At 35.1% G+C, this 20,384-nt stretch overlaps 1 protein-coding gene across 8 annotated transcripts in view; it reads right to left on the minus strand.

Moving 5' to 3' along the window:
* ATM (ATM serine/threonine kinase) overlaps positions 1-20,384 on the minus strand; it is a 141,313-nt gene that overhangs the window by 78,765 nt on the left and 42,164 nt on the right. For all 8 annotated transcript variants that reach the window (XR_014231814.1, XM_082343427.1, XM_082343425.1 and 5 more), the window contains 7 exons: positions 19,338-19,458; positions 17,399-17,572; positions 16,169-16,338; positions 14,576-14,822; positions 11,410-11,525; positions 10,325-10,451; positions 9,629-9,828 (listed from right to left, as the gene is read on the minus strand). Coding sequence is in view for 7 of the 8 variants with exons in the window: in XM_082343427.1 (XP_082199553.1) it covers positions 9,629-9,828; positions 10,325-10,451; positions 11,410-11,525; positions 14,576-14,822; positions 16,169-16,338; positions 17,399-17,572; positions 19,338-19,458 (1,155 nt within the window). In the remaining variant the exon portion in view is untranslated. The remainder of the gene's footprint in view (positions 1-9,628; positions 9,829-10,324; positions 10,452-11,409; positions 11,526-14,575; positions 14,823-16,168; positions 16,339-17,398; positions 17,573-19,337; positions 19,459-20,384) is intronic.

Genomic DNA, 20,384 nt, shown 5'->3' on the forward strand with positions numbered 1-20,384 from the left:
GGCTGCATTGGTCCTGCGGGCATAGGAGGGAGGCCGGGGAGATCGGGAGACATAGGCGGGAGGGGCCCTCCCAGACCCCAGACCACAGGAGCAGAAGAGGAGAGGAGGGAGTTTGTCCCACCCACTCAAGCTCAGGAAGCCTGCTGGGCTCCCAGATGAGGTCCCCCGCCCTCTGAGACAAGGGGTGGGGGGCACGCCTGGGGCCCTTCAGTTCCTTGAGCCTAAGCCCCATCCCCCACAGTCCCCAGGGCCTTTTCCAGCCCTGTGGGTCCTGAGCATTGGCCCCACCCACCACCCAAACCTCCCCCTTGCTTAGGGCCCACTCTCCACAGCCAATGCCTTCCCCCTCCCGCCCTCCGCCTTTTTTTTTTTTCTTTTCCCTCCTTCTCTTTTTTACTATTGTGGTACTGATGTTCCTTCTGGTGGTTGATTAATCTATATTTTTATTTTTACATTCTTTCTCACATATCTGTTAGTTTCCTAGTCTAATTTTATTTTTTACTTTGTTATCGCTCTTTCTTTTTTTTTTCTTGCCACCCCATGCAGCTTGTGGGATCTTGATTGGCGAGCCGAGGGTCGGGCGGAAGCTCCTGCGGTGGGGTTCCAAGTTCGAACCACTGTACTAACAGAGAACCTCAGACCCCAGGGAATATTCATTGGAGTGAGGTCTCACAGAGCTCCTCATCTCAGCACCAAGACCCAGCTCTACCCAATAGCCTACAAACTCAAGTGTTAGAAGCCTCAGGCCAAACAACCAGTAAAACAGGAACACAGTCCCACTCATAAAAGAAAAAATTAGATGGCAAAAAAATATGTCACAGATGAAGGAACAAGGTAAAAACCTACAAGACCAAATAAATGAAGAGGAAATAGGCAATCTACCTGAAAAAGAATTCAGAGTAGTGATAGTAAAGATGATCCAGAATCTCAGAAACAGAATGGAAGCACGGACTGAGAAAATACAAGAAATGATTAACAAAGATCTAGAAGAACTAAAGAACAAACAGAGATGAACAACACAATAACTGAAATGAAAAATATACTAGAAGGAATCAGTAGCAGAATAACGGAGGCAGAAGAACGAATAAGTGAGCTGGAAGACAAAATGGTGGAAATAACTGCCAAGGAGCAGAATAAAGAAAAAGGAATGAAAAGAATTGAAGACAATCTCAGAGACCTCTGGGACAACAATAAACACACCAACATTCTAATTATAAGGGTCCCAGAAAAGAAGAGAAAAAGAAAGGGTCTGAGAAGGTATCTGAAGAGATTATAGTTGAAAACTTCCATAACATGGGAAAGGAAATAGTCACCCAACTCCAGGAAGCACAGACAGTCCCATACAGGATAACCCCTAGGAAAAACACACCAACACATATATTACTCAAACTAACAAAAATTAAATTCAAAGAAAAAATATTAAAAGCAGCAAGGGAAAAACAAAAAATAACATACCATAAGATTATCAGCTGATTTTTCTGCAGGCCAGAAGGGAGTGGCAAGATGTACTTAAAGTGATGAAAGAGAAAAACCTACAACCAAGATTACTCTACCCAGCAAGGATCTCATTCAGAGTCAATGGAGAAGACAAAAGCTTTTCATACAAGCAAATGCTAAGAGAATTCAGCATCACCAAACCAGTTTTAGAACAAATGCTAAAGAAACTTCTCTAAGCGGGAAACACAGGAGAAGAAAAAGAACCACAAAAACAAACCCAAAACAATTAAGAAAATGGTAATAGGAACATACATATCCTATATAATAACCTTGAATGTAAATGGATTAAAGGCCCCAACCAAAAGACACAGACTGGCTGAATGGATACAAAAACCAGACCCATATATATGCCATCTACAAGAGACCCACTTCAGACCTAGGGACACATACAGACTGAAAGTGAAGGGATGGAAAAATATATTCCATGCAAATGGAAATTAAAAGAAAGCTGGAGTAGCAATACTCATATCACATAAAATAGACTTTAAAATAAAGACTGTTACAAGAGTTAAGGAGGGACACTACATAAGAAGATATAACAATTATAAACGTTTATGCACCCAACATAGCACCTCTATACATAAGGCAAATGTTAACAACCATGAAAGGAGAAATTGTCAGTAACACAATAATAGTAGGGGACTTTAACACCCCACTTACGCCAATGGACAGATCATCCAAACAGAAAATAAATAAGGAAACACAAGCTTTAAATGACACAATATACCAGACAGATCTACTTGATATTTACAGAACATTCCATCCAAAAGTGGCAGAATACACTTTCTTCTCAAGTGCACACGGAACATCCTCCAGGATACATCACATCTTGGGTCACAAATGAAGCCTCGGAAAATTTGAGAAAACTGAAATCGTATCAGGCATCTTTTCTAACCACAACACTATGAGACTGGAAATCAATTACACGAAAAAAACTGTAAAAAACACAAATACATGGAGGTTAAAAAGTGTGCCACTAAATAACCAAGAGATCACTGAAGAAATCAAAGAAGAAATAAAAAAATACACAGAAACAAACGACAATGAAAACACGACAACCCAAAACCTATGGGACGCAGCAAGAGCAGTTCTAAGAGGGAAGTTTATAGCAATTCAATCTCACCTCAAGAAACAAGAAAAATCTCAAACTATCTAACCCTACACTTAAAACAACTAGAGAAAGAAGAACAAACAAAACCCAAAGTTACTAGAAGGAAAGAAATCATAAAGATCCGAGCAGACATAAATGAAATGGAAACGAAAAAAACAATAGCAAAGATCAATAAAACTAAAAGCTGGTTCTTTGAGAAGATAAACAAATTTGATAAACCCTTAGCCAGACTCATCAGGAAAAAAAGGGAGAGGACGCAAATCGATAAAATTAGAAATGAAAAAGGAGAAATCACAACTGACACTGCAGAAATACAAAGGATTATAAGAGACTACTACCAACAACTGTATGCCAATAAAACGGACAACCGTGAAGAAATGGACAAATTCTTGGAAAGGTACAATTTTCCAAGACTGAACCAGGAAGAATTAGAAAATATAAACAGACCTGTCACGAGTAATGAAATTGAAACCGTAATTAAAAATCTTCCAACAAACAAAAGTCCAGGACCAGATGGCTTCAGAGGAAAATTCTATCAAACATTTAGAGAAGAGCTAACACCCATCCTTCTCAAACTCTTCCAAAAAATTGCACAGGGAGAAACACTCCCAAACTCATTCTATGAAGCCACCATCACCCTGATACCAAAACCAGACAAAGATATCACAAAAAAAGAAAATTACAGACCAATACCATTGATGAACATAGATGCAAAAATCCTGAACAAAATACTAGCAAACACAATCCAACAGCACATTAAAAGGATCATACACTATGATCAAGCAGCATTTATCCCAGGGATGCAAGGATTCTTCCATATACACAAATCAATCAATGTGATACACCACATTAACAAATTAAGGAATAAAAACGACGTGATCATCTCAATAGATGCAAAAAAGCTTTTGACATAATTCAACACCATTTATGATAAAAACTCTCCAGAAAATGGGCATAGAGGGAACCTACCTCAACATAATAAAGGCTATATATGACAAACCTACAGCAAGCATCATACTCAATGGTGAAAAACTGAAAGCATTTCCACTAGGATCAGGAACAAGACAAGGATGTCCACTCTCGCCACTCTTATTCAATATAGTTTTGGAAGTCCTAGCCACAGCAATCAGAGAAGAAAAAGAAATAAAAAGAATACAAATTGGAAAAGAAGAAGTAAAACTGTCCCTATTTGCCGATGACATGATACTATACATAGAAAATCTTAAAGATGCCACCAGAAAACTACTAGAACTAATCAATGAATTTGGTAAGGTTGAAGGATACAAAATTAATGCACAGAAATCTCTGGCATTCTTATACATCAACAACAAAAAATCAGAAAGAGAAATTAAGGAAATGCTCCCATTTACCACTGCAACAAAAAGAATAAAATACCTAGGAATAAAACTGCCTAAAGAGGCAAAAGACTTGTACTCAGAAAACTATAAAACACTGATGAAATAAATCAAAGACAACATAAACAGATGGAGAAATATACCATGTTCTTGGACTGGAAGAATCAACATTGTGAAAATGACTATACTACCCAAAGCAATCTACAGATTCAATGCAATCCCTATCAAACTATCAATGGCATTCTTCACAGAATTAGAACAAAAAATCTTACAATTCGTATGGAAACACAAAGGACCCCGAATAGCCAAAGCAATCTTGAGAAAGAAAAACGGAGTTGGAGGAATCAGGCTCGCTGACTTCAAATTATACCACAAACTATAATAATTAAGACAGTATGGTATTGGCACAAAAACAGAAATACAGGTCAATGGTACAGGACAGAATGCCCAGAGATAAAGCCACGCACATATGGGCACCTAATTTATAACAAAGGAGGCAAGAACATACAATGGAGAAAAGACAGCCTCTTCAATAAGTGGTGCTGGGAAAACTGGAGAGCTACATGTAAAAGAATGAAATTAGAAAACTGCCTAACACCATACACAAAAATAAACTCAAAATGGATTAAAGACTTAAATGTAAGACCAGACACTATAAAACTCTTAGAGGAAAACATAGGAAAAACTCTTTGACATAAACCACAACAAGATCTTTTTTGACCCACCTCCTAGAGTAACAGAAATAAAAACAAAAATAAACAAATGGGACTGAATTAAACTTAAAAGCTTTTGTACAGCAAAGGAAACCATAAACAAGACAAAAAGACAACCCTCAGAATGGGAGAAAATATTTGCAAATGAAACAACAGACAAAGGATTACACTCCAAAATATACAAACAGCTCATGGAGCTCAATATGAAAAAAAAAAAATCCAGTTAAAAAATGGACAGAAGACCTAAACAGACATTTCACCAAGGAAGACATACAGATGGCCAAGAGGCACATGAAAAGATGCTCAACATCACTAATTATTAGAGAAATGCAAATCAAAACTACAATGAGGTATCATCTCACGCTGGTCAGAATGGCCATTATCAAAAAAGTTAGAAACAATAAATGCTGGAAAGGGTGTAGTGAAAAGGGAACCCTCCTGCACAGTTGGTGGGAATGTAAATTGATACAGCCACTATGGAAAACAGTATGGAGGTTCCTGAAAAAACTAAAAATAGAACTACCATATGACCCAGCAATCCCACTACTGGGCATATACCCTGAGAAAACCATAATTCAAAATGAGACGTGCACCACAATGTTCACTGCAGCACTATTTAGTAGCCACCAATAGCCAGGACATGGAACCAATCTAAATGTCCATTGACAGATGAATGGATAAAGAAGATGTGGCACATATATACAATGTGTACAAACTCAGCCATAAAAAGAAACAAAATTGAGTTATTTGCAGTGAGGTGGATGGACCTAGAGTCTGTCATACAGAGTGAAGTAAGTCAGAAAGAGAAAAAAAAATACTATATGCTAACGCATATATATGGAATCTAAAAAACAAAAAAAATGGTACTCATGACCTAGTTGCAGAGCAGGAATAAAGAGGTAGACATAGAAAATCGACTTGAGGACATGGGGTGGGAGGGCGAAGCTGGGGCGAAGTGAGAGTAGCATTGACATATATACACTACCAAATGTAAAATAGTTGGCTGGTGGGAAGCAGCAGCATAGCACAGGGAGATCAGCTCAGTGCTTTGCGATGACCTAGAAGGGTGGGATAGGGAGGATGGGAGGGAGGCTCAAGAGGGAGGGGATATGGGGACATGTGTATGCATATGGCTGATTCGCTTTGTTGTGCAACAGAAACTAACATGCGGGCTTCCCTGGTGGCGCAGAGGTTGAGAATCTGCTTGCTAATGCAAGGGACATGGGTTGGAGCCCTGGTCCGGGAAGATCTCACATGCCATGGAGCAACTAAGCCCGTGTGCCAGAACTACTGAGCCTGCACTCTGGAGCCCGCAAGCCACAACTACTGAAGCCTGCGTGCCTAGAGCCACAGGCTCCACAACAATAGAAGCCACCACAATGAGAAGCCCACGCACCACAACAAAGAGTAGCTCCTGCTCGCCACAACTAGAGAAAAGCCCACATGCAGCAACAAAGACCCAACACAGCCAGAAATAAAAAAATAAATAAATTTATGTAAAAAAAAGAAAGAAACTAACACAGTATTGTGAAGCAATTATACTCCAAAAAAGATAAAAAAAAAAAAAAAAAAAAGGATATACATCATGAGCAAGTGGGATTTATCCCAGGAATGTAAGAGTGGATCAGTATAGGAAAGTCAATCCATGTACTATACCACACTGATAGAATGAAAGAATATAACACATGACCATCTCAACAAACAGAAAAGGCATTTGACAAAATCTAACACCCTTTCATGAGAAAAACATCAGAATAGACAGAAACTTTCTCATCAAAATAATGGTAACCTATGAAAACCCAAAGCTAACAACATAATGTCGAAAAACTGAAAGCTTTCCCACTAAGATCAGGAATAAGACAAGGATGCCCACTTTCACCACTGATACCCAACATTGTACTGAACTTCCAGCCAGAGCAATTAAAAAAGAAAAAGAAATAAAGGGCATCCAAATCAGAAAGGAAGAAGTAAAACTATATCCAGATGACATGATTCTATATATACAGAAACTCCCAAAAGAATCCACAATAAATCTACCAGAGGTAACAAACAAATTTAGCAAAGTTACAAGTCACAAAATCAACATACAAAATTATTTGTGTTTCTATACAATAGCAGTTGACAATCTAAAATGGAAATTGATTAAAAAACTCCATTTACAATAGCATCTAAAAGAACTAAATACCTGGGAATAAATCTAACCAAGGATGGATGTGAAAGGCCTGTGCACTGAAAACTATATAGCATGGATGAAAGAAATTAAATAAGTTCAACCAAATGGAAAGACATCTTGTGTTCATGGATTGGAAGACAAATTGTTGACATGTTAATACTATCTAAATAGTCACATATTCAATGCAATCTCCATCTAAATTCCAACAGACTTTTTTGCATAAATTCACATGGAATTGCAAGGGACCCCAAACAGCCAAAACAATCTTGAAAAAGAAGAACAAAATTGGAGGACTCCCACTTCCTGGTTTCAAAAGTTACTATAAAGCTATAGTAATCAACAAAGCATGGTACTGGCACAAGTAAAGACCAATGGAATAGGACTGAGAATCCAGAAATAAACCCATACACCAATGGCTAACTGATTTTTGACAAGGATGCCAAGTCCCTTCAAAGGGGAAAGAACATTCTCTTTAACATACTGGAACAATTAGATTTCTACATGCAAAAGAATGACATTGAACCCCTAACTCACACTACATATAAAAATTAAAATGAATAAACAACCTAAATATAAGAGCTAAAAGCATAAAACTCTTAGAATAAACTCTAAGGGTAAACCTTTGTGACCTTAGATTTGACAATGAATTCTTACATATAATACCAAAACCACAGGAAACAAAAAAAAAAACCAAACAAGATAAATCAGACTTTATCAAAATTAAAAAGATCTGCGCATCAAAAGACATTATCAGCCAAGTGAAAATTTTATAGGATGGGAGAAACTACTTTCAAATCATGTATGAATTCAATATCCAGAATATATTTGCAAATCATATATTAAGAGTTCAACACCAAGAATACATAAAGAACTCCTACGGCTCAACAAAAAGACAATCCAATTTTAAAAAATGGGCAAAGGACTGAAATAGACATTTCTCCAAAGAAGATATACAAATGGTCAATAAGCTCATGAAAAGAAGTTCAACATCATTAGTCAGTAGGAAAATGTAAAATCAAAACCCCAATGAGATACCACTTCATATCCATGAAACAACCCAAGTGTTCATCAACAGATGAATGGATAAACAAAATGTGGTATATATATCCAATGGAATATTACTTAGCGATAAAAAAGTATGATGCTGGATGAACCCTGAAGACATGCTAAGTGAAACAAGCCAGACAGAAAAGGAAAAATAAATTATGATTCTACTTATATGAAATATCTGTAACAGGCAAATTCATAGAGACAGGAAGTATATTAGAGGTTATAAGGGGCTTACAGGGAAGTGGTAATGTGGAATTATTGCTTAACGGGTACAGAGGTTCTATTTGAGGTAATGAAAAAGTTTTGGAAACAGTGGCAATGGGAACACGAAACTGTGAACGTAATTAATATCACTGAATTGGACACTTAAAAAAATGGTTAAAAATGACAAATTTTATGTTATATATTTTACCAAAATAATAAAACCTAAAAAAAAAATTAGTGATGGAAAAAGACTGAATGACTATACAAACACGTGACTTAAATTAAAATAAAAATTATAAGATATTTTTACAAAGCCAAACAAGAAAAACATGAGAAAACAAAATGGAAATAGGTATCTTCATGTGCTTTGAAGGACTTAAATTTATTTGATGGCAATGTTATCTACTAATAAGAAAACAAATAACAGAAACATCATTAAAGTCAATGGAAAGGAATAGAGATGCTAAAAAGAACATACATCCCAAAATCTATAGTAACTGTTATGTTGTGATTTATAATAAGAAATATATATTTGGTCCCCATTTCTGGCACAGAGTTCCTAAAACTCTTGGAATTTCCTGTGACGAGAACAATAAAGCAGTCTTTTTTTATGTTAATGAGTAAATTTGGGGAAGCACCTAAGAGTGGGGGCTGGTTGCCAGGAGAACCAACCCTGTGATTAGAGCGTTGGAACTTTCGGTCCCACCTCTCTGACCTCCAAGAAGGGCATAGGGAGATGGAAGCTGATTCAATCACCAATGACTGTGATGATTTCATCAGTCATGCCTATTTAATGAGGCTTCCATTAACCCCCAAAAGGATGGGGTTTAGGGAGCTTCTGGGTTGGTGAACACTTGCAGGTATGGGGAGAGTGAAATGCCTGGAGAGGGCATGGGAGCTCCATGCCCCTTCCCCATACCTTGCCCTACGCATCTCTTCCATCTGGCTGTTCCTGAGTTATTTCTTTTTGTAATAAACCAGCAATCTAGTGAGTAAACAGGTTTCTTGAGTTCTGTGAGCCACTCTAGCAAATTAATCAAACCCAAGAAAGGGGTCACTGAAATCTATAGCCACTGATAACCTGGGCTTTCAAACAGTGTCTGATGAGGCTGGAAAGGACAATCTTGCAGAACTTGAGCTCTTAACCTGTGGGATCTAACACTATCTATGGGTAGGTATCCGCTGATGTCTGGATAATTCCCTGGATGTGTACAGGGAACCCCTCTTCACCCCCTACCACACACACTGGAAGTGGTGACCAGAACTGCTATGGTAATATATATATTTATGGCCATCTAAAATTAGAATATTTAAAATGTTGAAGACCCTTAATACTTAAAGATTTCTAGAGTTGGAGAAGTAGTGATGCACTTTGTAAAATATAATAGGTAGATATAATATATATTAAAAAGGCAAAATTCAGAAAACAGTACTCTGGCTTCTACCTTGTAGAAGCATATAAATTTCCAATTAAGATAAAAGGGTAGAAAAACTACTTATATATTGGTCTAAATATATTATTTACCTTTGGTTGATATAGTGAATCAAAGTATAAATAACATCTCGAAGAACAAAGGCCCAAGCTCCTCCTAAGCCACTCTTTATATCGTTCATTAATAAACTAACAAACAGGTGATATATTTTAAGAATTCTATGTTTTTTATAAACATTATTTGTCTCAACTGCTTGCTCACATATGGCTAGAAGAATTTTCTGATAGGAATCCTAGAAAATAAAGATACATTTAGTAAAAACTTGCCTAATCACATATACTAAGCCCATAATACATACATTTTTTATTCAAAATACAGAATTCTAAATTATAGAATTTTGTTGTGGGTTTTGATATCAAATGCAAAATATTACATTAAGAAAATTACTATCTTAAACCTAAAAAACTACTATCAATTTACTTAGTTTTCAGATAGTAAACAATTATATCCTTAAAATATACATTTTATATATATATATATGTATATATTCCCTGAGCCAACATGACTAAAATGTCATGAAATTCAGCCCTCATATGTGACATATTTCAATTAATACTGACAAGTAAAATACCAAGATATAAACTTGTAAATGAGTGTTTTTCTTAATTTATTCAGATAAATTTTCCATTTGTTTACTTTTTTTTCTCTTTAAGATGTACTTACACAGATTTTTAACTGAAAAAGAAGGAATTCTCCCTTCAGTTATTATACTAGTAATGTATACTTACAGGGCTTTTGGAAAGAATTTCTAAAATGCTTTTAAGCTTGGTTTTGTGGCAATTGCTGATATAGGCAAATGTCGCTTTAATCACATGTGATGGAAAATGAGGTGGATTAGGAGCAGGATCCAAATCCCTAAGAGTTATAGAAAAAAATACAGCCATCATTTTCAGAAAAAAATTATCAAGAAAAAACATTTTCTTGATAGACAAGTGAAAATCCAAAAAGAAAATTTAGATTACAGTAACCCCAAATTTTAAAATTATTTTCTACTGAAAACTAGACTTTTAATAAAATCACAAATGACATATCACAGTCTATATACATCAATCAGAATACCTAAATACTTTAACTTTCTAGGACTTAGTCAATTTTAAATAATTTGCTTAAAAAATCGTTTATAAAGTTTATGGCAATTCCACAAATGAGACTTAATATCAATTCACTTCAGTTATGAATTAAAGCTCTATGCTAGTACTATAAACACAATAATATCTTAAGACACAGCAATCAAATACTACATCAAATGAAATTACATATGTAAAAGTATTTTAGTAGATATTATTACTATTTTATACACTTAGCATTGTAGAGCATATAAAAAAAGTTAAGGGCATTTTCAAGTAGCTTACAATCAAGCTGAGAAAATAATTTTAACATTCATATACAACCAAGTGGGTTTCACATCCAAATGAAATTATAGTACAGTAAGATTCCCCTAGCAAAGGAGCGTGATAAAGAAAAGGTGATACAGAAAGCCAAGTCATAGATAAAAAGAGAACAAAGAATAATGTGTCACGAAGAAAAAAATTTCATGAGACAGGAGATGGCAGAATGCTCAAATACTACAAAAAGATTGAGAAGAAAAAGGTCACTGAATTTGTGACTAAGGTGGTCAATTAAAAGATCAATTACTGTGGAGAGGCTACAGTAGAGCAGATACTTCAATTCAAAGGTAATTACTTTTAAAGAAACAGAATTTAAAAGCAGAGTACATGCCTAACAACTGAAATGGACATTTGAAGGTGTTAACCAATAAACTTCCCAAGGTTCTGAAATTGCAGCTAATTCTCTAAGTTAAAAATACCCATACCCTGAAAAGTCACAGGGGTCAGTGCTTTGGCTGGCACCAGAAGTTGCTGGTTCATGTAACGTCATTAATAACTCCACCACAATCTCTGGTAAATTACTAATGAATAAATGATCAATCTGCAAGGATACAAAATTAAAATATATTTAAGTTTTCATGTCTGTGATCTTTAAGACAGCTTAAGGGGCTCATGTTATTGCTTCATTTCCAAAGTTATTCAAAGTGACCAAAGATCTAAGATCTGCAAGACATATAGCTAACTCCACTTTTTTCTGTTATGCAGCCGACCTACAGACTGAAGGGAAAATAGGGAAATCATATCAAACAAGACTCTCTTAATCCAACTCTTTCGTTTAATTTTAAAGAATCATTTTAAGATATGGGGATATATGTATATGTATAGCTGATTCACTTTGTTATAAAGCAGAAACTAACACACCATTGTAAAGCAATTATACTCCAATAAAGATGTTAAAAAAATAAAATAAAATAAAAAGAATCATTTTAATGAGTAAGGCTTCAGGTCTAGCCTGAAATTCCTCAACCTAATCATCTTCCTGCCAACCAAATTCCCCACTGATCTATACTGCTCATCAATCTACATTTTACTCTTATTTGAGAACACTATCTCACTTAGAGAACTTTACTAGTAAGAATTCCCAGTGACTGGCAATAATCATCCCTTTGCTCTCTGCATAACTTTCCCCCAGATTTCTACTTGGTTGCTATCCCAAATTCTGAGGCTAGCTGCTACCCACATGCCCTGTCATCAATAGTAGGCTAAATCCTCCTGGACAGGAACGGATTCTTCATCATCCACTTCCTGCCACAGGGAGCCTCACAAAAGGCATAAGTTCTCTAAATATAAAGAATGGGTGTACTACATTACACCTCAGCCGAATGAATGAGAACTGTGAAGTCTTAAAGGTGGATTTGTTAGCTCTCCAAATAAGGAATTACAGTGCTTTAAACCAAAAGGCAAATGGCTGATTTATTATCTTTACTATCTTTACCTCTTCCACACAGAGGTTTGGAAACACTTCCTAATATAACAAAACTATTCTGGAATGTGACACTAAAGAAATCTAAGGATCCTAGCCTTTCCCTGGGCTCACGCATTAGTTGTCATGTCATCATTTCCAAGGTTTAAGCCCTTTTAAAAATCCAGTCCCGGGGCTTCCCTGGTGGCTCTGTGGTTAAGAATCCACCTGCCAATGCAGGGGACACGGGTTCGAGCCCTGGTCCGGGAAGATCCCACATGCCGCGGAGCAACTAAGCCCGTGTGCCACAACTACTGAGGCTGCGCTCTAGAGCCCGCAAGCCACAACTACTGAGCCCGCACGACACAACTACTGAAGCCCGCGTGTCTAGAGCCCGTGCTCCGCAACGAGAAGCCACCACAATGAGAAGCCCACACACCACAACGAAGAGTAGCCCCCACTCACCACAACAAGAGAAAGCCTGCGTGCAGCAATGAAGACCCAACGCAGTCAAAAATAAATAAATAAAATAAATAAATTTTTAAAAAAATCTAGCCCCATTTTCAGTATATCTGGAATAAATAAGGACAAACTGGCCAAATCTGATTAATACCAGAGGAGAAATTAGTGAGTTTCCCTGCACACAGATGACAGCTGACTTCATTAATTTCATGATTTTCTAACAAACCAGATCTGTAATGTTTAGCTAAGGTACATATAAATTATTCAGATATCTAGGTATAGCTAAACAATCTTATAACTGTAAATATTCTAAGCATTCAACAATGGACAGTTTTAGAAGACTCAAAGACTGATAACAGTGGTACCAACACTTATCCACAGAAAAAAGAATCTTAATTGTTTCAGAGAAACCGCATATTAGAGAAAGAAAAAATTATCTTATAATGACAATGCTAAATGAAATTGAGACTAATAAAAATTAGATTTATGCCTTTAACCAAGAAGCTAAGAAATTATTTTTAATTTTTACCTCTCTTCATTCTTGAGACTGGTGTTTTAATCAGGGTTTAATGTAATCACGCTTCCCTTCTAGACTTACTCTGACTCAAAACTGCTATCTTTTGGTTTGAACACATAAAGAAGAATAGTTAAGAGTTAAGAGTAGGCTTGCTCAGAAGTCTAAGCTGGGAGATTGGGTAAAAGGGGCTAGAGGCAGAGTGTCTTTCATAACGTCCATACCCCCTGGCATGCCAACATTCTGTTCCAACTGCCTTTTGGGGAGGGAGTACCTCTACTCACCATCTGCCTCCAGACTACAGACTTACAACCAGTTCTGACTGGGAATGGCCCACCTAAGCAACTGAGAGTCTTGCTGTTCCACTTCTTGGTTCAACACAGATAACTGGGCAACAAAAAAAGAGTCTCTTGAAGTGTATCCAATTGTAATACTAATGTTGACCAAGCTTGGTTAGTCATCCCTCACATTAAAAAAAAAATTGGAGTGACCAATCCTCTTTTACCTTAAAAAGTTTCCATATGTATTTTAATATAAGTTGCCTCAAATAATCTTAGATATATATAAATTACTATAAAACAAACAGAAATTGTTAGTTCCTTTTTAACTTTACTTCATCTTTCATCAAATAATGAGTACTCAATATATACTAGATAGTTGGGATACATCTGCAAAAAAGAAGAAAGAAAAAATCCTACCTTCACCGTACTTATAGTGGAGAAGGTTGATAAAAACCAATGAACATATTCATAAGTAAGTTACATCATATGTTAGAAGGTAGTAAATGTCATGGGAAAAACAGGGTATGGGAACCTGGGATTGTACTTTTCCTTGAGAAGTGAAGGGCTTGATGAGATTAAAGAGGAAGTCAAAAAGATTTTCTATACCTTGTTCAGTATTGTTTGAATTTAATAACCAGCTTGCATTCATGTATTACTGCCAATTAAAACAAAATTTTAAAAGAAAAAGTGGTAAAATTATTCCAAAGTTTCTAAAAAATTTCTGATTAAAAACATTTCATTTAAAAGCTAATCAAAAGGAGAGAACACTGTACAACAATAACAAAAAATTAATGGATTGCCTATGTTAGATAGTGATTATCACATAGTATTAAATTTAATTGCATAAATGATGAATAAATAGCCTTGAAGTTTTAAAGTTACACTTCAGATCAATTAGGGGATAAAAAGTACAGTAGATGTTGAAGTCATACCTGTTTTCCTAATAAGTTTTCATCTTTAAGCATATCATAGACTTTGGTAGCAGTCTTTCTTTGTTGTGCCATCTCACTGTCTCCTGTATCCTCATAAGCAAAGTATGGAAGAATATTTACAATAATCTTTGGAAAGCAGTCTGTCAGAAGACTTTTCCAATCCCCTTGAATCTGGTTAGCAATGGACTTTACCTCATCAAAATGACTTCTAATCACCAGATGTGGAATCAAAACTTTATAACAAGACCTAAAAATATAAAAATTACAATGTATATTAAAATGTATACATTTTTAATGTACATTAAAAATATAATGCTTCAAAGTAAAATTTTATAATATAGTCCTTAAAATAATAAACTGGTTTTGGGAATTCCCTGGCAGTCCAGTGGTTAGGACTCCATGTTTCCACCATGGGTTTGATCCCTGGTCAGGGAACTAAGATCCCTCAAGCTGTGTGGCACGGCCAAAAAAAATAAAAATAAAAATAAAAAAATAAAATGGTTTAATAAGCATTAGAGCATCACTTTATCTAGATCATTAAGTACCCTTACTCTAATTTTATAAATGGAGAAATGAAGTTAAGTGAATTCTAAATAGTCACACCAAAAAAAAAAGAGATCACCCTAATAGTGTGATCAAAAACAAGTGAAAATTGAATTTATTTCTTCTGCATAATCAATTTATGCAAAATTATTGTAAAGTGAAAGGTGAAAGCAATTAATAAATTCAAAGAATAAATGTAAATATTATTATTGTGAAAATGAACAAACAATAAGGACCACTAAACAATTACAAATTGCCTTCCCATCATCCCGATACCTAAACATTATTAGTTGTTTCAAATCTCTCCATTTTCAAAATTTTCTTCTCCAGACTTGGAGTTAGCAAAATAAATACTTGTACATTAAACTTTAAATCAAACAGAAATAATGAATAAATGGCCCACAGTCAAACAACAAATAAGAAAAATAAGGCAGAAATAATCAGTCACTAGTAATTTACCTTTGATTTTCATAGGGAAGATTATTAAGTATTAAAGCTGAAAGAGACCTTAACGATCTCTATATGTAACTCCCTTACTTTAAAGATTAAGAAAGCAAGTCTCAAAGGGTGTTCATGTGGCTTGCCTGAAGTCATGTAGCTGGCTACTGGCACAGCTAGGACCAGATCCTAAGTCCACTTCAATACACTGCCATTAAAAAAACACTGCATGGGCTTCCCTGGTGGCACAGTGGTTGAGAATCTGCCTGCCAATGCAGGGGACACGGGTTCGAGCCCTGGTCTGAGAAGATCCCACGTGCCACGGAGCAACTAGGCCCGTGAGCCACAACTACTGAGCCTGCGCATCTGGAGCCTGTGCTCCGCAACAAGAGAGGCCGCGATAGTGAGAGGCCCGCGCACCGCGATGAAGAGTGGCCCCCGCTTGCCGCAACTGGAGAAAGCCCTCGCACAGAAACGAAGACCCAACACAGCCATAAATAAATAAATTAAATTAAAAAAAAACAAAAAAACAAAAATGCTGCAACACTCACATTATCATTAATACCTAATTTTAAATTAAATATATTTCACATGTGACAGATATAAACCTACCTGTAGAAATTTTCAATGCTTGTGTAGTTTAATAAAATAAAAGGAAAAGAAGATACGCTGTATTCAGTATCTTGAAGATTTAGCCATTGCAATACCAGATAATCCAAATGAGAAGCCATGAAGTCTTCTAAATGTCTATATCCAAAAGTTTCAGAAACTTTCTCTAAAACCTATACAAATCAAAAAAGAAGTCAATGTTTTAAGAAAATAATGAAATAATAAATCATTTAAATCCTTAATATTTATTTACAGTATGACTTTAAGCATTCATTTAACTTTTCTATACCTTGATTCACTCATCTATGAGATGGAGATAATAAAGGACCCACTTGAGCAAAACTCAACGAGAAAAATGTATTTAATATAATTACTCAGTGCCTGGTACATAGCAAACCCCTCAATAAATGTTAAATGAATAAAAACAGAAAAATATGTTTCAATTTTCAAGATTTGATTATATTTCATTATAAAGTAAAACAATTCTTCTCAGTCCTAAACCCAAATGAGAAAAATCCAAACACTATATTCCACGTACAATAATAATTAGGTAGTGTAACTGTATAATTTTTTTTTAAAGTAACTTCTTACTTTAATACTGAGAGGTAAAAGTTTAACTATCTAGACTGATTACTTATAGGTTGGCCTACTGTAAAGCTCCACTGGAAACCATGCTAGTTATATCAAGCCATGATCTATCACTGGTTCATCACGTAAAAATCTAGGATGTAAAGGCTTGGAACTTCCCAAACCATTAATGCTGAGGTGTTGGAACAGGGGCAGGAGTAAGCATTCTACAACACTGTGTTGGACCCTGGTCTTCCTAATCATGCAACTTAAAAGCTATACAGCTCTAAAATTTGACTCCTGGCCCTGCTAGATCCCAATGTCCTGCTCCAGAATCCACTAGGCAAAACATGTACTACTCCTTTTTTCTCTGCTTCCCCCAATAAATACTATTCCAGAGGGCCTGGTCTGCATGATGACAGGTCACTCACTCTTGTTAGTTCAATGACTGCCTTGTGAAATGCTCTTAAACTTAATGTAAAACCTGACACTGTATACAAATAAATACACTATTTTAAAAGTTACTGCTTTCTAATATTCCAAATCTAAAAAATAAAACTGTCTCTAAGTCTTTAATAAATGCCACATTAAAAATCTAGCTTTAACCTTAATTGTTTAAAAGTTACCCAAGGAAGAGTATAATAAAAAATATTCATGCACAGGTACCTTTTTAATGAGGTGAGGCTCTAATCCATTCTCTTTCACAGACTTGCATAGGGCGAATAAAGCCTGTTTTTCACATACAGGGCTATAGTATAACACCACAGCTATCATCATCAGTAAAATGGCCTTTCTATTACAAAGCTCATCCAAACTTTCAGAGTTTTCAGCTCTGTGGGACTTCGGAAGAATTTTAAAAACAATATGCAATGTTAATATTTAAATATTCCAAATAAACCAACCAGACTAAAACCAGAGTACACCACGACAACATCTAAGCAGCCCGTGAACAGTTTTAAATCCTATAGTGATGGAGCTAAGAAGAGACATTATGAGAAAGGACCACAGTTTCTACAGTGGGAAAGACTGCTTTTGATAAGATCTTATAGAAAGAATTGCCAAACATTTCAATGGGTATAAAGCACTTTAAAGAAAAAAAAAGAGAAAGAAAGAAATTGCAGGAAAGTGAGAGACTAAAAGCTCTTCAACTACCAAGTATTACCTCCTAAGATGTTTACCATTATAACTTAATATATAGCTCTTTATTCTTTAAAAATATTATCATATGTATTACTATAAAAACCAATAAAGTCATGCAACTAGATAGAATGACATATGCTTCTAGTTTAATAACCAATCATTCTTCCAACAGACATGTACATTTTTTGACTTGCTATACTTGGTAGAAGTTTCTCTTCACTTTTGGAAAATACTGCCAGTCACTGATCCTACTGCTATTTTTGGTACAAAAAAAGGTAAGGACCTAATTCCTTTACTAAATGGCAATCACTGATATGTTTGAAAATAGCTATGAGGTTCCCACTAAGTCAACTCCTTTACCTATTCCTTATAAAAGATAGATCTACAGACTCTCTAACATTCAGACTCTCTAACATTCTAGCAATAGTTAAAAATTTAGTTTTACTGGGAACTAAACCCAACATGCTATGCAAGAGGGAGGAGATATGGGGATATATGTATATGTATAGCTGATTCACTTTGTTATGCAGCAGAAACTAACACACCATTGTAAAGCAATTATACTCCAATAAAGATGTTAAAAAAAATGAATAGAAGATTCAAGTTCTTTCTATAAACTTGTTCATTACAGTCTGCTTCTATTAATGACATCTAAGACAGAATGTGCTTTTTTTCTGATAACAATGTTGATTCGTATTATGCTCTCAAGATGTAAAACTTCTTCGATCTTTCTCCAAATGAATTGCTGTCAGGTCAGTAGTCTCCCTTTTTGCACATGACAGGCTGATTTTAAAATATATGTGTTATTTCTAGTAAATTTTGTATTATTTACACTCATTTTTCCAATCTATTGAAACCTTTTTCTAAATTCACATTCTTTCATGCAACTTTCCTTTTCAGTTTGGTGCTGTTACGGAATATATAGTCATTTGACTAACTGCTTCACATACTTTTAATAAACAAATCAAGGCATAGATAAATGAATAAATTCTACCACTAAGACAATTTTTGCCATTTTAAGAAAAATATTATTCTACAGAAAAATGTGAAAATCATAAGGTTCATTAAAGAGCACAAAGATAATTTGATCTTCTCAATTAGAACATTTTTTCTCAATCCATTTCTTCCTATTGTCACCTGTTCTGTGAATTAGCTTTTAATCAGATCTTACCAAAAAATAGTTTTTAATTAAAAAATAAGCCATTTATACTCCCATAAAAACTCAGTAAATTCTGTTTTTCCTACAAAAATGTTGCATATAAGTTGAACCAAAAGAAACTGTCATTATTCAACCAATTCTGACCTATAAATAAAGTAATTTCAATAAATTCATATAGCTGTTCTAGTCTAACTTTATATTGTGAACTACTGGATATATACTGTCTTGGGCCAAACCTGGTAAAGTAATACGTGGCATATTTATAGAAAGCATATGATAACAGCAAATAAGCATTACTAAAATTACCACTTCTCTCATTCCTTCCTGAGCTTTCAAGTATGAATTTTCAAACGCTGCTTGCTGAAGCTTCAAAGGAAGTGCTTTCAATAATGTGGAAGGACCTCCTTTTTTCATATGCTGAAATAGTCTTTAAAAAAAAAAGCAAAAAGTGAAATATAAACCGTACTTTCAAAAGCATATTTACAGGGCAAAAATAAATCACTCTGTGAGACATACTAACATATTAGATTTTCTTTCAAAAGACCAAGGAAATGTGAGTCTATTTAAAGAGGTTCAAATCTACTGCTTAGTATTAGGGTCTTTACCATATACTCCATTTTCTCCTAGAACTGAAAAGGGTCTCAACAGACCTTTTAGATTATTGCCCAAACCTGAATATCCCTGAACTAACCAGAAAAGAAAAATTGTCCTCTGGTCAAATACCAATTAGAAGCAGCCACAGACTCTTACCTCAACCTGCTCTAATATTTAATCACAACTTAAAAGTGGATAGCTTTAATGTCTTGATATTCCATTACAAAAAAATTATGTGATAGAGAAAAGCTGATCAGTGCTTTTTGCATAATGTACAATCATATTTAAGGACAACTCTTTAACCAATTTTGTCCTTTATCCCTTTTTACTAATCAAAACTTATGAAAGTATCAACTTTTTTGGTGTTCCTCTGACTCCTTCAGTTTCTCTAATCTCTCTTAAATAGCCTAATATTAGATATCTAACAAGTAAACAACCAATAAATAAATAAATAAATGCTATGCGCATGCCCCGCATGAATTTATGCATTTTTGAATCTTAAGAGATTTTTTTAATGCCACCACTACCCTGCTTTATTGTATTCAACTTATGATCCTCTATAACCCCAGATCTTTAACTTTAGTATATATTTTCTATCTTTTTTAAGGACTTGAAGTAAGCACACATTCATTAGCAAACCTTACAATGCTCTATGGTTTTTAATAAAAACAGTCCTAAGCCTGAGCAGTTAGACACGATTCTGACTTATAAAAACATTATTGTCAGAAACTAACACACCATTGTAAAGCAATTAAACTC

This window comes from Balaenoptera borealis (genome assembly GCF_965194805.1).
Source record: "Balaenoptera borealis genome assembly, chromosome: 11".
Lineage (NCBI taxonomy): Eukaryota > Metazoa > Chordata > Mammalia > Artiodactyla > Balaenopteridae > Balaenoptera > Balaenoptera borealis.